At 43.7% G+C, this 17,282-nt stretch overlaps 1 protein-coding gene across 1 annotated transcript; it reads left to right on the top strand.

The window, feature by feature from the left end:
* The first annotated feature begins 1,222 nt into the window (after positions 1–1,222).
* Positions 1,223–15,815, top strand: LOC139543763 (hypermethylated in cancer 2 protein-like). The gene is made up of 3 exons (XM_071350146.1): positions 1,223–1,360; positions 8,390–8,618; positions 8,823–15,815. Exons 2-3 carry the CDS (start codon positions 8,400–8,402, stop codon positions 10,272–10,274), a joined length of 1,671 nt encoding a protein of 556 aa, XP_071206247.1. The 5' UTR covers positions 1,223–1,360; positions 8,390–8,399; the 3' UTR covers positions 10,275–15,815.
* Positions 15,816–17,282: the final 1,467 nt, after the last annotated feature.

Below are 17,282 nucleotides of genomic sequence, written 5' to 3'. Positions count from 1 at the left end.
TGAGCGGTATCTGTTGTCATTCTGGGAAAGCTGTTGTGGCTTTGTGGCTGGGTTATCTAGTGGAAATCGCCCTGCCATTTCCTGGCTGCTAAAATCTACACTGTTCGCTCAATTTACGTTTATGTGACAAAACAAGCACTGAATACTGTAGGGAATCATTGTATCATCTAAATCACCATCGAAAATATATTTTCAATACCAAAAAATATGGTTTATACAGCTGTAAAAAAGTTACTTTCGGTTTTGTTCCACCACCTTCAAACTGCAGTTTTGGTCCACCAGTTTCAAACAGCTGAGCCTAAAAATTATATTTTTTGTTATTGAAAATATATTTCACAGCAACACAGTTCACAGCGATTTAGATTTGTAGAATGATTCCCTATACCAGGGGTACTCAATAGCTATTTGAGAAGGTCTAGTCACACAAATGTCTTAGGTGGCAAAGGTTCGGATGGATAACATAGTAACAAACCCCCACTCACACACCTCTTGTTTCTCGGAGAGAAGATTGTGCATTTTTAAAGCTATTTTCACTCAATTCTAGACATTTTGCATGCAGCAGTTTTTCTTATTCTGTTTTAAAGCTCATTTCCTGCAATTCTACACATAATTCCATGTCTTATGTGTGTTTACATGATACCAAGGATTGTTGCCCATCCGTTTTGACCCCGTTATGGGTCCGGATCCGGTCCGCCAGTTGAGTATGGGTGCCCTACACTATTCAATGCTTATTTTCTCACATAAACTGAAATTGACAAACAGTGTCAAGCAGGGGTGGGCAACTGGCGGCCCATGCCCCCCTTTTGTTGATCCCCAGACCAGTAGGGGTCTCAACTTACTGTGCAATTTCAAAATGTGGTTGTCCATTAGCGGTCACTCAATTGGCCCATGTCAGCCAACATTTCTTGGGATTGGTAAATTACTCTATTGGCCAGCTATCTAAACTTGTAGTTAGCATTGTCGAATTACTGACAGGGCTGGGGCCCATTGATCATCAGTTATTATATTAAAAACTGCAAACATTTCCATCCACCCTATGGCAAAATGTGCAGAATTGCATGAAATGAGTTATAAAACTGACCCACGGTATGCAGACCCACGAGCCACTGCGGCCCCTCATGATGAGTTCCGTTTTTTTGTGGGCCCCACCCCCATCAAAGCTGCCAATCCCTGGTGTGGAGTTATCCACCTTCCAATGTTTTGAAATTCAGGCGTTTATTTTGAAGGTTTCCTCATTACCATAGGAAAGTGACGTCATCGTCAGTACTGCGAGCAGAATAGTAGTGGGGGAGTGCGAACCGAGGGTAGTGAGGTAGGAGAGAGGATGGTAAATTAAAAACGCGATCATCGATGAATTAAGGTAAATCTATGTTATTTTTTTTAGTTCCTCGCATGTTTTGTGATGCAACTTGGTGTGTGTAGTCGTGTTCAAGGAGTTTGCACTACGTTGTTTGAAGAAATACCAGAAACACCTAACATTTGGCTCGTAGCATATGCCCAGAGGGGTCTCCCAGTGTGTAGCCTAATGTCAGAGCTAGTATTACCAGCTTGGCAACCACCTCTATACCTGCACTCCTTTTAACCCGTGGATTGCTGGCTTTGGTTTGTTTTTCACAGCTTTGGAATAAGGTAAATAACTTTATGATATAATAAACTTATAATAAACAAAAATATGAACTGAAATCTGATGCAGGGCAGGCGTAGCAATGTAGGTTAATTGAATAAAAGGCATTGGTGGATCCCTTCCTTCGCCCTACCCCTTCAGCGCGTAGACCATTATCTCTTTTGTGGTAGACGTGTATCGCCCATTTAATGTTTTTTTTCCCTCTTATTTCTTTCTCTCAACTGTGTCATTGAATCAGATATTTTAAATCATGGGATAGAAACACTGGTTTTGAATCGCTTGTGTGATAATGGTTACTGCGCTGAATTTAAATAATTCTCCAATATGTGAGGAACGTCAGGCTTTTGCAACATTATAAACAGTAGCAATGATTTGACGTTTTACTGCGTAGGTTAGACCAAAATTCATCAGAATTTCCACAAAATAGTGTAAATAGCTGAAATAAAAATACGGTTATGGGGATTTTATTATTCATTTGTTTATTGTGGTTTTTCACATTCATTTTCTGATATCCGCCACAATCTCTTAGAATATTTCCTACTGTTTAATTTCAATTCGTCCAAATGATTTGATTCCTGAATAATATATCATAAAGCATCATGGTTGTTTACATCAGCTAGTACAACTGTTTTACCCTATCCCAACACAAAATAGGCCTAAGGTTATTTTACTTTAATGTTTATTTTTTGCCATTTCAGTCTGTAAACAAACAATGTCTGGGAGTATGTTTAAAACAGTGGTGTTAAATAAATTTTATGCTTGGTCTTTGAGTTTGTGGTTACATTTCCTCAGCCACATCCCTCAGTTTTATACCAAGTGGTAGGGCTGTTGTTTGTCTGAAACACAAACTCAGGATTGTGGCTGTAAAAACCTACTATCCTTTTTTTGGTTTAACCGAATGAACACAAACTTGGATGAAACAAAGTTCCCTTCCCATAATATCTGGAAAATCGATGTATACAAAGATTCTTACACCTAATTATGTTAGGAGTTCGCATGTGTTTAGTAATAATTATGTTAGCTAGTTAGGAGGGAACATGCGCAATGGGCTAACCTTGGGGTGGCCTTTCCGGAACACTGTGTGAACCTGGCTCAGTAAGAGTCACAATGGGGACATCGTTTTGAGCCAGGTTAATAACTCTGCGGCTAACAGGGTTCTCTCTAATCTGTGACCTGATCTGCTCAGGCCAACTCTACTCAGTATTGGCACTCTGGTAGGAAGGTTATTGGTAAACTCCACTTCGTATGTAAAGGACGAAAAGCTAGTTATTGGCTGGTGCAAGTGGGGGTAGGCTGAAGACAGAGTAAGTTTCACACATCCCCCATGTGCTGTACTTCCTGTGGCAGTCTCATTTCAGGTATTGGTGATTAATGTAATCAAGCCCCCTCCCTTCTCACTCACCAGGTGGCCCGAAGGTGGAGCGGAACATAACATTAACATGACATGAACCACTATGAACCTGAACATCAGTTTCTGGTTATAATAAACTCTGTCAACATTAACACAGAGGCAGTTTGACGATCAGAGGCTGGTCATATTTAGAAAATGTCAACAATGTATGCTCACAATGTGTTGCTCACTTCAAATACCTCTCTCTACCTCTAGTGTGTGCGTGCGCGTGTGTGCGTGTGTGTGTGTGTGTGTGCGTGGTTGCTGGGTTTCAGCCCAGCAATTAAACGTTGACCCTGCTGCTATCTTAGACCAGGTCTCTCTTGCAAAATAGATTTTATCTCAATGATGAGACTAACCTCAGGTTAGGTTGAATCGATTGGGTGGGTACTGATTAGGATTAGACCCCTGGTAGTTTTCCGGGACACGGGTGGTTGACTTCAGGTCTAAACAAATCTCCAGTAGAAAACAGTTTAAGTTAACTAGCATTAAGGAGAGTATAAAGTGGCCCGGCTCAGATTATCAATATTCTACAGGTTTCACCAGAGGGCCAAGCTGCTTTTGCTATAACATGCCTAAAACCCAGCGAAATTACCAGATCATGTGATTTACTGCCAGTGATCTCTGCCAGGAAGTCAAGATGAAACTCTGGACAAACGAACAGGACACAGGCTCACACAACACAGGAAATAACAGAAAACAGGTTAGAACACACAGGCTAGGATAGAACACAGGCCAAACCAGAACACAGGCTAGAACAGTTACAGAACAATGTAGGTTAACTTAACCTACATTGAAATGTAGTAGTCTTCTTAAACAGGCATGCCAATCAGAAGCTTGCAGGGCAAACTCATTGATGCTGTAGGTCATGCGCCCTCTCCAAACCAGACCACCTGGTTATATGGCCTGCTCTCTGTTCTCTTTCCTCCAGACTGTGGTTACAGCCTGTTTATATAAGTCTATGGTTCTCTCATCTAAAGTGATGAGGTTGTTTTTGAGCAGGCAGGGGAGGAGGGGGGCAGAAGGGGCCTGTAGGTCCATAAAAGGACCCTCAGCATCTTATCACCGTCGGTGTGTTGTGCAGTCGTTAGATAGACAGATTACCCAAACGTCTCTTTTTTTCCCCCAGTGTGTATTTTAGGGGGGGGGGGGGCGTGGGTTGTGTGATACTGCATCAATGTATGGCAAGACAGATGGGATGTGTTGTTATCAGTAGTACTATTTCTAACTTTGTACCTTCCTGGTTTAAAAGCTCAAATTACCCCAGGGTGCTGCCACTTGTACAGATGTAGGGCAACATATTGGTGGAGATGGCGGATCAGAACTGAAGAGTAGTTCGGTCTTAAGTTGTGCCGAAGCTCAGTACCTTCATTAGAACTACTGTATATTGGTCCAATCCAAAAGAAAATGAAGGGTGGGTGTCATTTCAATCATAGAAATAGAATGGACCTATCCCTTCAGATCACTTCAATTTAGTTGGTACAGGTAGTGTCCCCTGCCAAGGCAGTATGCTCTGAAACTTTTTGTGTGGGTTCGTGTTCAATACACATCCTTTTTTTTTTTTGAAAAACAATCTCCTACTGGTGCTAGTATCAAATAACGCATATGTGACGAAGTGGATGACTATAATAATGCATCCAAAACGTTGTACATTTTATGTGTACACGTCTATTTAATAAACATGATTATTAGCATTTTTTTGTCCACAAGGTGGGAGAAAGACGTTGCTCCTCATTAAATGTATTCTTAATCTTCATTTTCAAGGTGTTGCCTGCACTTCCCTTCGCAACACACTAACACACTGGCAGCTTCATTAAATAGTACCCGCAAAACACCAGTCTCAACGTCAACAGTGAAGAGGCGACTCCGGGATGCTGGCCTTCTAGGCGGAGTAAAAAGCCATATCTCAGACTGGCCAATAAAAATAAAAGATCAAGATGGGCAAAATAACACAGACACTGGACAGAGGAACTCTGCTTAGAAGGCCAACATCCCGGAGTCGCCTCTTCACTGTTGACGTTGAGACTGGTATTTTGCGGGTACTATTTAATGAAGCTGCCAGTTGAGGACTTGAGGCGTCTGTTTCTCAAACTAGACACTCTAATGTACTTGTCCTCTTGCTCAGTTGTGCACCGGGGCCTCCCACTCCTCTTTCTCTTCTGGTTAGAGCCAGTTTGCGCTGTTCTGTGAAGGGAGTAGTACACAGCGTTGTACGAGATCTTCAATTTCTTGGCAATTTCTCGCATGGAATAGCCATCATTTCTCAGATCAAGAATAGACTGATGAGTTTCAGAAGAAAGTTCTTTGTTTCTGCACATTTTGAGCCTGTAATCGAACCCACGAATGCTGATGCGCCAGATACTCAACTAGTCTAAAGAAGGCCAGTTTTATTGCTTCCTTAATCAGCACAAAAGTTTCCAGCTGTGCTAACATAAATGCAAAAGGGTTTTCTAATGATCAATTAGCCTTTTAAAATGATAAACTGGGTTAGTTAACACAACGTGCCATTGGAACACAGTAGTGATGGTTGCTGATAATGGGCCTATGTAGATATTCCATAAAAAAATCAGCCGTTTCCAGCTGCAATAGTCGTTTACAACATTAACAATGTCTACACTGTATTTCTGTTTCAATTTTATGTTATTTTAATGGGCAAAAAAATTGCTTTTCTAAGTGACCCCAAACTTTTGAACAGTAGTGTATGTATGTGTACATATGTGTGTGTGTACAGTGAGGGAAAAAAGTATTTGATCCCCTGCTGATTTTGTTCGTTTGCCCACTGACATTGAAATGATCAGTCTGTAATTTTAATGGTAGGTTTATTTGAACAGTGAGAGACAGAATATCAACCAAAAAATCCAGAAAAACGCATGTCAAAAATGTTATACATTGATTTGCATTTTAATGAGGGAAATAAGTATTTGACCCCTCTGCAAAACATGACTTAGTACTTGGTGGCAAAACCCTTGTTGGCAATCACAGAGGTCAGATGTTTCTTGTAGTTGGCCACCAGGTTTGCACACATCTCAGGAGGGATTTTGTCCCACTCCTCTTTGCAGATCTTCTTCAAGTCATTAAGGTTTCGAGGCTGACGTTTGGCAACTCGAACCTTCAGCTCCCTTCACAGATTTTCTATGGGATTAAGGTCTGGAGACTGGCTAGGCCACTCCAGGACCTTAATGTGCTTTTTCTTGAGCCACTCCTTTGTTGCCTTGGCCGTGTGTTTTGGGTCATTGTCATGCTGGAATACCCATCCACGACCCATTTTCAATACCCTGGCTGAGGGAAGGAGGTTTTCACCCAAGATTTGACGGTACATGGCTCCGTCCATCGTCCCTTTGATGCGGTGAAGTTGTCCTGTCCCCTTAGCAGAAAAACACCCCCAAAGCATAATGTTTCCACCTCCATGTTTGACGGTGGGGATGGTTTCTTGGGGTCATAGGCAGCATTCCTCCTCCTCCAAACACGACAAGTTGAGTTGATGCCAAAGAACTCCATTTTGGTCTCGTCTGACCACAACACGTTCACCCAGTTGTCCTCTGAATCATTCAGATGTTCATTGGCAAACTTCAGACGGGCATGTATATGTGCTTTCTTGAGCAGGGGGACCTTGCGGGCGCTGCAGGATTTCAGTCCTTCACGGCGTAGTGTGTTACCAATTGTTTTCTTGGTGACTATGGTCCCAGCTGCCTTGATATCATTGACAAGATCCTCCTGTGTAGTTCTGGGCTGATTCCTCACCATTCTCATGATCATTGCAACTCCACGAGGTGAGATCTTGCATGGAGCCCTAGGCCAAGGGAGATTGACAGTTCTTTTGTGTTTCTTCCATTTGCGAATAATCGCACCAACTGTTGTCACCTTCTCACCAAGCTGCTTGGCAATGGTCTTGTAGCCCATTCCAGCCTTGTGTAGATCTACAATCTTGTCCCTGACATCCTTGGAGAGCTCTTTGGTCTTGGCCATGGTGGAGAGTTTGGAATCTGATTGATTGATTGCTTCTGTGGAGAGGTGTCTTTTATACAGGTAAGAAACTGAGATTAGGAGCACTCCCTTTAAGAGTGTGCTCCTAATCTCAGCTCGTTACCTGTATGAAAGACACCTGGGAGCCAGAAATCTTTCTGATTGAGAGGGGGTCAAATACTTATTTCCCTCATTAAAATGCAAATCAATTTATAACATTTTTGACATGCGTTTTTCTGAATATTTTTGTTGTTATTCTGTCTCTCACTGTTCAAATAAACCTACCATTAAAATTATAGACTGATCATTTCTTTGTCAGTGGGCAAACGTACAAAATCAGCAGGGGATCAAATACTTTTTTCCCTCACTGTATATTATATATATGTGTATATATGTTTATATATGTATGTGTGTGTATGTATGTCCATCCTAAAAATGTATTATTAAGGCTTTGATTTCTGGCCAAACCGATGGAAAAAGGGTCTTAGAAAACATCTAGCAGAAATATATTTAGAAGGTATTACCAGTACATCAAAACACAATAATGTTGACGTCAAGACCCCTGCCAACTAATATTTTGTTTTCCAGAAATGATTTTCCTTCTGTAAGTTTAAGAAATATTGCCTAGTGTCTTGTCATTCTGTTACCAAAAACCCACATCTTTATGATATTTTATCCCGTATGAGGAGGCAGGAAGGTTCACAGAAGTGAAGGTAGATTTATCAGTTAGTTAGTGTTTTTACTGATCATTTGGTTTGTGATTCGTTAAAAGGCCAGTGCAGTTATTTCCTGTTTATAAAAATAAAAAATACATTTCCACACTATGAGGTCAAAATAGCACTCTGAAATTGTGAAAAGAATAATGCCCTTGAAATGCCTGGAATTTCAGTCTGTTCCGGTGGGATGGAACTTTTGGCCCACATCATGATGTGTAGGTGCACTGGTGTGTATGTCTGTATGTGTATGGCTGCATGCTTTGATAATGAACAGACGGATAGATCTCATTCCTCAGAATCTAATGCTGCCTGAGGAGCTACAACGCGTCAGGGTGGGGCTCATTCGTTTATTTTTACCAGGTTTCTGATATTTGTTGGTATTCTAGGGTTCGTTAGTGGGTTGGTGGTTAGTTTATCACGTTGGCAATTTGAAGGCTTATCTTTCTCCGCTTGCTAGTATGTTGTTTGGGCTTATGTGAAGAAACCACTGTGATGGTTGCAGGGAGAGCAGAGAGGTGTTATGTATGTGGCCATTTGTGGGCGATCCTGGGCATTGCAAGAATTTCAGGAACAGATTTGGGCCTGCAGGACTTTAAATTAGTCTAGGAATATCAGTGGTTGGATTCTTTGAGTTCTCAGAACGGGGTAATTGACCTCTCCCTATTTCCTCTTCCCTCCCATGTGTGTTAACCAAAGTGTGTGTGAGATGGAGCAGCAGAACCATTTCAAGCAGCTGTTGCTGCAGCTCAACCAGCAGCGAGCCAAAGGGTACCTGTGTGATGTCATCATCGTGGTGGAGAATGCGCTGTTCCGCGCCCATAAGAACGTCCTGGCGGCCAGCAGCGTCTACTTCAAGTCGCTGGTCCCCCACGATAACCTGATCAACCTGGACACGGAGATGGTCAGCCCCTCCGTCTTCAGACAGGTGGGTCACCTGACAGGCAGCATCTCACTGACCGTAGGCACATGTACACAGATATATTTGCGTTGGACTCTGTCATTCATCAATTTAGATTCCACATCAATCGTTGAAAGCTCAGCTGTTGTATCTGTATTCTGATATGCTGTGAAACAAATTGCTCATTGGGACAATATAAATATTTCCCTCGCTACCCCCCCTCTCCTCTAGGTATTGGACTTCATCTATACAGGTCGTCTGTCCAGTTCTGACTCCGTCAGTGAACACAGTGTCTCGTCCCTCCTGACCGCCGCCTCCTACCTCCAGCTGACCGAACTAGCTGCTCTCTGTCGCAGGAAGCTCAAACACAACGGACAGACCCCCTCCAGCTCCGACAAGTTGACCACCTCCCCAACCCCCAATGGACACACCCCTGGCCCCCTCCGCCTCTCCTCCACCCCCCTCAGAGCAACCCCCAACCACCAGCACCATAACAACCACTCAGGGTCCAGGAAGGGCAACCTGAGGAACCAGAGATGGGGCCAGGAGGGGAGGCTGAGAGAGGATCTCTCTGAGGAGGAGGTGTTTATTTCGGGCTCGCGGTGTGCTTCCCTCAGCCCCTCTGGAGGAATTAGGGTTAATGGGCTGGCTCTAGGACTGGACCTGTCCAAGAGGAGTCCATCAGGAAGCACCGCCACAGAGGAAGTGTCCCCCAGCAGTCTCCCCCAAAGCTCCTCCCCCCACTCCTCATCTGTTTCTCCCACTCCTCCCACCACGGCAGAGCCTAGGGAGAACCAGAGGCAGCCTCCAAATACCTCCACAGACCTCTTGCCTAGGGCCCCTTGCAAGAGACCTCGACCCCACAGAGAGGCCACCAACCTGGGAGAGACGGGCAAGGCACTGTCCAAGGGCCTAGTGAAGAAACCAGGGGCACCAGGGCACGAGAAGCTGGTCAGAGGGGATAGAGTGACCCCAGAGCTGGAGGATGGAGAGGTGAATGGAGAGGAGAATGGCCAGGACCAGAGTGAAGAGAGTGGGCACAGTGGGGGTGAGGGAGGAGGAGGGAAGAGAAATGGGAACACCAACTATATCTACCGTCAGCCCCAGCCAGGGTTTGAGCCAGGTGTAGGGGACAATCTGTACGTCTGCATCCCCTGTGGGAAAGGCTTCCCCAGCTCCGAGCAGCTTAACGCCCACGTCGACACACACACCCAGGATGAAATCTACCCCGAAGAAGAGGAGGAGGAAGAAGAGGAGGGTGGTGGATATCAGAAGGACGAAGACCCGGACGCAGACCCGAAAGTCTATGCATCACGGGGGTTGGAGCCTGGCGCTGACGAACCTCGGCATCGCTGCACCGTCTGCAGTAAGAGTTGCAAGGACGCGGTGTCGCTACGGGAACACGAGAAGAGCCATTGGCTGAACCGGCCGTTCCCCTGTAACATCTGTGGCAAGTTGTTCACCCAGCGAGGCACCATGACCCGCCACATGAGGAGCCACCTGGGCCTCAAGCCCTTCGCCTGCGAGGAGTGCGGCATGCGCTTCACACGCCAGTACCGTCTCGCCGAGCACATGCGGGTCCACTCGGGGGAGAAGCCCTACGAGTGCCAGCTGTGTGGCGGAAAGTTCACCCAGCAACGCAACCTCCTCAGCCATCTAAAGATGCACACCTCGCCCCCATAGAGGACACTTCACCATGGTTACTGCAGCTGGACCACAGCTATCTGGACTCTATTAGGCTGTCTGCCTCATCTTCAAATAACTATCTGGTGTTGCTGTTACCCATAGTACCTCCTCACCCTTGTAAACACACCTGGGTTCTACCTCAACTTTAGAAACTCACCTTGAAATGAATGACCCCACCTTTATAACCACTCCTCCTGAGTAACTCTGCTCCTTTATCTCAACCTTCTTAACAACCATCACCCATACCTCAACCTTCTTAACAACCATCACCCATACCTCAACCTCATAACAACCATCACCCATACCTCAACCTCATAACAACCATCACCCATACCTCAACCTTCTTAACAACCATCACCCATACCTCAACCTTCTTAACAACCATCACCCATACCTCAACCTTCTTAACAACCATCACCCATACCTCAACCTTCTTAACAACCATCACCCATACCTCAACCTTCTTAACAACCATCACCCATACCTCAACCTCATAACAACCATCACCCATACCTCAACCTCATAACAACCATCACCCATACCTCAACCTCATAACAACCATCACCCATACCTCAACCTCATAACAACCATCACCCATACCTCAACCTCATAACAACCATCACCCATACCTCAACCTCATAACAACCATCACCCATACCTCAACCTCATAACAACCATCACCCATACCTCAACCTCATAACAACCATCACCCATACCTCAACCTCATAACAACCATCACCCATACCTCAACCTCATAACAACCATCACCCATACCTCGAACCTCATATCAACCATCACCCATATCTCAACCTCATATCAACCATCACCATACCTCAACCTCATAACAACCATCGCCCATAGCCTCACCCATGACAACTGTTCTTCTGACTTGCCTCAACCCCATCTTACTAATACCAACCATTACGTCACCCTCGGAACCCCATTTTACTAATACCAGCCATTACTTCACCCTCGGAACCCCATCTTACTAATACCAACCATTACTTCACCCTCGGAACCCAATCTTACTAATACCAACCATTACGTCACCCTCGGAACCCCATCTTACTAACACCAAACATTACGTCACCCTCGGAACCCCATCTTACTAATACCAACCATTACTTCACCCTCAGAACCCCATCTTACTAATACCAACCATTACTTCACCCTCGGAACCCCATCTTACTAATACCAGCCATTACTTCACCCTCAGAACCCCATCTTACTAATACCAACCATTACTTCACCCTCGGAACCCCATCTTACTAATACCAACCATTACTTCACCCTCAGAACCCCATCTTACTAATACCAGCCATTACTTCACCCTCAGAACCCCATCATAAAATCCACATAGAGCCAGCCAGTCAGCCAGATGTACTGGCCATCTCAGGGTCAACACACCACACCTCGCCATCTGCCAAAGACTCCTTCCTTCCCATCCCAGGTGGCTCAAATGTGTTTTGATGATAGCTTTTAGCATCCAACCAAACTAGTCCTCCCAGGGTGTCAGTTCTATGCCTCCAGGCTGCTGTAGCTGTCTCTCGCTGGTCAATGTGTGACCTCAATGCCTCTACTACCTCATTATAAGACACATACTGGACCCCAGGCATGACTGGCTAACAGTCAGTAGTAATACTACGTTCTCCAGCTAGATGGAACAGGTTAGTCAGCCTATCCTCTGTGTATATAATAATACATGTTCAACTCCACATATACAGCCTGTTTGAAACTTGCCGTTATTAGAAAGTGATCAGGGGTATTCTTAATGCAATGATGTTTACTTTACTGTTGGTTTATAGGTCAGAGTTTGTATTTTATGTGAAGTCTTGAAAAAGCCAAACTTGGGGGGTTAAATGTTTTGAGAACTTATTGCTACGCCTTTGTGAATGTTTAAACTGGGTATTTGTACTTTGGGCCTGGGAGGGGTGTGGATATTTTCTTTGAGGCATCATACTCTGATGGTACTGTTGCGTTTTGTCTGTAGCGTTTTTTTTCTTTAAAGTGTTGGTCTACTGAGACAGGTGGCCAGTATCCCTGTATTAAGTTTGCTTTTGGTTTTCAACAAGTTCCTCCTATCTCTTAAAGAGATTCTCCGGTACTTTTGTATACTTTTTAGCAAGTAGTTCTGAAAGTCATGCTCACGAGCCAAAAGTGGTCCCTGAAAAATGCTTACTACGTCACTGTATGTGCAGATATGTTCACCACGCCATTGCTCTCTTGCTCTGCTGTGTGTGCATCTTGCTAGCTGTCACTCAAATGGCGAGGGGCTGAAGCTCATTGGCTAGAACTCGAATTGCAAGCGGGCTGGCCCACATGGGAGAAAATGTAGGGAAAATGGCACAGCACAGTTTCCAGAAAAACAGTCGCTTTCAAACTAGGGATTCCGTGGCAAATTGAGGTAAAATAGTAATTCTGCTCATAGATTATGCATGTATGAACTACATATTGACACATCCAGCCCAAAGCTGGAGGTTTCAAAAACACTTAGCCAAAGTTCCAGAGCATGTCTTTAATGCTGTGAGGAGAGCATAGCTTTCTGGACAGTGTATTACTAGTGTATGACAGAGCTGAAACTGAGACGAGATTGTATATTGAAATCCAAAGAGAATGAATACAAAAACAAACAAACTTAACAACCAAAGTTTTTCAATGTCAAAGTGAAGTTGAACCCATGTTATTATGTCTCCGGTATAGTCCACTCCTAGTTCCACACAAACAGCCATGTGGTTGGAATTACCAATGTTGATTGGACCAACCTCACTTTATGGTCTTACATTATCTTTACTCTGTCCTCAGGAGGACTACATACATGTCATTTCAGACCAAAAATCTAAGACTGTTGTATTACTCTGTTTTGGACTAGTATTTAAATCCTCTTTCCCCCATGTTTATCGCTCAATTGTTGAAAAAAGTCATTTTTACACCAGAAACATGTACATTACTTCTCAACTCAGGAACCATTGTTGTCAGGGTCTGGCATCTATACAGTCCATATCAACACTCTCTCTGGTTGTTTTGGTCGAGGCATTTAGAATGTAATATGTCGACAACTCAAATGAAAGAGCAGTGAGAAACGTGTTTGAGCTGTGACAGGGATACTTCTGACTCATATCTTCAGGGAGTGTTCGTTGTGTTGTCAAACTGTGCACTGTCAAATGTCTGTGCTGAAAGCATAAACACTAGCTTCCTACACAAGAGATTTTTTACAGGGAGAGGGTGGTGATTTTATCTTTCAAATAACTGCGCGATGAATGATCGAGGTGTTCAAATATCAATTTGACGATTTTAGTTCGTGAATGTTATATCAGCATGCATTTGGTCAACAAACCCTTTGTCCAGATAGATTGTTCTGTTTATCTGTTGCTGTCCCTCTGTTTAGTAAGTTGTTGCAGAAACTTACAGTGTTGATGTCTATTGATTATTCATGAATGTATTTATTAGTTGGATCTCAACCTCCTTCTCAATCCTGTTTTAAACCTCTTTATGATAACTCAGTGGATGATAGTCATGGGCTTTGCTACTTTGTTACTGCTCATCCAGAAAAAAACATGTTAAATAACTGCACCATCAACGTGTCTGCTGCTGAACGCGAGCGGATTGACTAGCAAGGAAACGAGCGGTGTTGCGCTAGCTTAGTTCATTCAGTGTGTGTCGCAGCGTGGATTAAAACAGACATGGCAAAGCAAGCTGTTCTGCTAATACTTCAGTTTTTTTGTACTTTTAAAGATTTAGGACTGTTAATTCATCAGTTCTCGATCTGTCCTAGGCTGCTAATGATGTGATTAATAGCCTCCTAGTCAGTTCACCAATGACGACAAGGCATATTGAATGAATGGTAGACCTAAACTGAGAAGGAAGGTTGATTAATTAAGTCAAGGATGGAGATCTGAAACAAGCTCATATAGGGGCGGCAGGTAGCCTAGTGGTTCGAGCGTTGGGCCAGTAACCGAAAGGTTGCTGGATCGAATCACCGAGCTGACAAGGTAAAAATCAGTCGTTCGGCCCCTGAACAGTTAAGACAGTTAACCCACTGTTCATTGTAAATAAGAAGTTGTTCTTAACTGACTTGCCTAGTTAAATAAAATAAAAATATATAGGCCTTGTTCAGGTGTTCCATGATTATTCCATTTACAGTAGACTAGGTCTACTACATTGCATCTAGTAATTGAACTAGGCCTATTCAGAATTTGTCGCCCCCCCCCCACACCCCCCCAAAAAAACCTAAGAAGCTAACTTACATTTTCACTATACTATCCATATAAATACAGCTAATAGAATAATCATTACCCCTAAATTTAACCTATTAGAAATGTTACAAAGTAATTGAGAACCACTCAAAATTCAGTCAGGATCAACTACTGCGTTGGCTACATTGTATTGATATCATTTAATTCAGAAAATTGCAGTTTTTCAAAAAAGCTAAACGCTCCAACTTTCAGATGGGGTCACCTCCCCCCTACCTGACCGTAGGCCTATATTAACACCTTTTTGTCAGAAAATCCTAGGGAGAACCCTGATTTGTAAATTGAACTTCTTAGCCAAAACCAAGCACCCATGAGTCTATAGCCTACCATTTGTACTGAGGCAGTCTTCTGCCAACGTCATTATCAGGCAAAAAAAAAGGTACATTTGTCTCGGACCTGAGCGCGGTGTCGCACACGCGCCGTCGTGGGGTCCAGGGGCGTCGCTATCTCGCTGAAGTGTAACTCATAAAGATTCTTCAAGGTTGGCAGGTCTGGGCTAAGTTAACCCCAAACAACTTGACGACTACGCTGTGAGAGTGCCATCGTATGATATCTTTGGTGAAATGTCCCTTTTAAAACATGTATTAGCCATGAACCACATCAAGCTCCCAGCCCAAGACACTGGAGACGGGGGGAATTGAATGTACTGCTCCTGAGGCGTTTGATGTGTTTTATACCACTTTTATCCCAAAGCAAGAAGAATACAAAGATGACAAGTTTTTACTGTGCTATGTTTTCCTGTGTGTTTTTCTTTCTTTTTTTTGAGAATGTAATCTGTGTTTATTGTCATGTCATCTGTTTTATATGCTAGTTTAACCATTGGAATGGGACCCCCAACTCGTGGTAGACATTATGTATTGTATCCTACAGAAAGCATCGTTTTTTCCCAAAGCAACTTCGGTTGAAGGCTGGTATTATTACTATTACAGAGATACTTCTTGTTTAATCTCTCTCAGAAAACCAAAGGTGTCTATGGCAGCTTTAATATGTACGTAGTAGTTACACATGCCACTACAAATCCAAACCAAGCCACTAATGAATCCACCCAAAAGCAATGTAATTCCTAAGACTACTGGGCTGAAACCATGTCCCAGCTGCATCTATTGTTTTTGTAGAACAAGTTTCTCTGTTCTACAAAATATTTGTTCAATTATATTTTTTGTCTTAATTGAACATGCTTGCAGACAACTCCAAAGTTCAGAATCCACTGGTCAACCTACAGTCTTAATGTACAGATATGTGAATGTAATCTAATAACAATATTTTAATTAAACTTGATGAGAAAGAACTGAATGATTCTTTAGTTTTTTTGTGTGGTGTGTCGGGGGGGATTTTTCACTGGTCACTGGTGGATATTATGGGGGTGAGGAAAGAGAGGGGGAGGGGATGGGTTCAGACTCGGGGGGGGGGCTGTTCCAGTTGGGCATGGTTGAAGAGTCGTGTGTGGGGAGGGGCATGGGGCAACGTCTACCATCTGTAGGACGGTCTATTGTGCCCAAGTCAAATAGGCTTTCCTTCAACAGACTGACTCCTTCTGTCTCTCTCTCCCCCCCCCCCCCCCCCTCCTAGTTCAGTTATCACAACGGTGAGGATTAGAGTTGGAGAATTGGTCTGAAGGTAGTAGTACACTCCAAAGCTTCATTAGACATTTTCAGTGGGAAGCACAGCAGTCCTATTGGTCATAGCCTGCCTGTGTTTGTCTGTGTATGCGACAACCTGTGCACCCCACATACTCCCCCAACACACTTAAACACACACCCGAGCCCCTGGCAGGGCGGTTGATAATGTGGGGCCCATGTAAAGCCCCTCCCCTCCTGGTGTCACATGCCAGTTGACCCTGAAAGGGGTCAAGGTTCAACACAATAGACTGCATTTTTATTCAACCCCCTCCCTCCTCCCTCCCTATGTCCTCCTTTCATGGCCACCACGCCCAAATATGGCAGCAGGCAGGGATACATAATTAGATGCGTTTCAATCTGAGGGTGGACGTGAAGGGATTTGCATTTTGGAGGGGCAGGCTGCAGGTTGAAGGTGGACTGGGGTTGCTGATTCCAGAAAGGAGCAGTTAAGGCCCAAGCCAGTGTTCATTTTGGTACTCTTTTTATTTTTAGATTTAGTCTAGTCTTAGTCATTTTGACTAAAATACAATGAAGTCTTAGTCACATTTTTTGTTATTTAAATTATGTTTTAGTTTAGTTATTGTCAAAGTGACGAAAACAGTGGGCCATTTTAGTCCACTAAACGCCCTTTCATTTTAGTCACATCACATTTGTATTGCTTCATTTACCTTTAGTAAACATAAATCACTGACTTCCAAACATACATAGCCTTGTCCTACCAACAAATGTTTCTGCATAACCTCCTAATTTCTTCCCAGCAGCAGAACTATGACAAACATATATAAGAGTAATCTGGCCATGTAAATTCCTTATCAGCATACATATATATTGCACATTACACACAAAACAGACACACAAAAGTGCAGAGAGAGAGAGTAGCACAATCATTAGATGGTGCCGCAAAGTATTGGTAAGTAGTATGGGTTGCACCTCCATCACTAGGTCATTGCCATTGTTATCACTGTTCCACAGCCACATTGGTGTCCAAAAGCAGAACCGGGGCTAATGACTGTTTCGTCCAGTGATGTAGTCTAGTTACTAAACCTTGAGTCCGAATCGAGTCCCAAGTCCACTGTGCTCGAGTCCAAGGCAGAGTCGCCAATGATTGAGTCACAGGTCGAGTCCCAGTGCTCGAG

Source organism: Salvelinus alpinus, chromosome 18, assembly GCF_045679555.1.
Source record: "Salvelinus alpinus chromosome 18, SLU_Salpinus.1, whole genome shotgun sequence".
NCBI lineage: Eukaryota > Metazoa > Chordata > Actinopteri > Salmoniformes > Salmonidae > Salvelinus > Salvelinus alpinus.
The sequence above is the reverse complement of the archived record's forward strand: the minus strand, read 5'-3'. Positions and strand labels throughout refer to the sequence as shown.

Excerpts from the sequence above, each read along its gene's own strand:
- LOC139543763 (XM_071350146.1), top strand. The coding sequence starts at position 8,400 with ATGGAGCAGCAGAACCATTTCAAGCAGCTGTTGCTGCAGCTCAACCAG. Across the intron at positions 8,619-8,822 it reads GCCCCTCCGTCTTCAGACAG|GTATTGGACTTCATCTATAC; the intron begins GTGGGTCACCTG and ends CCTCTCCTCTAG.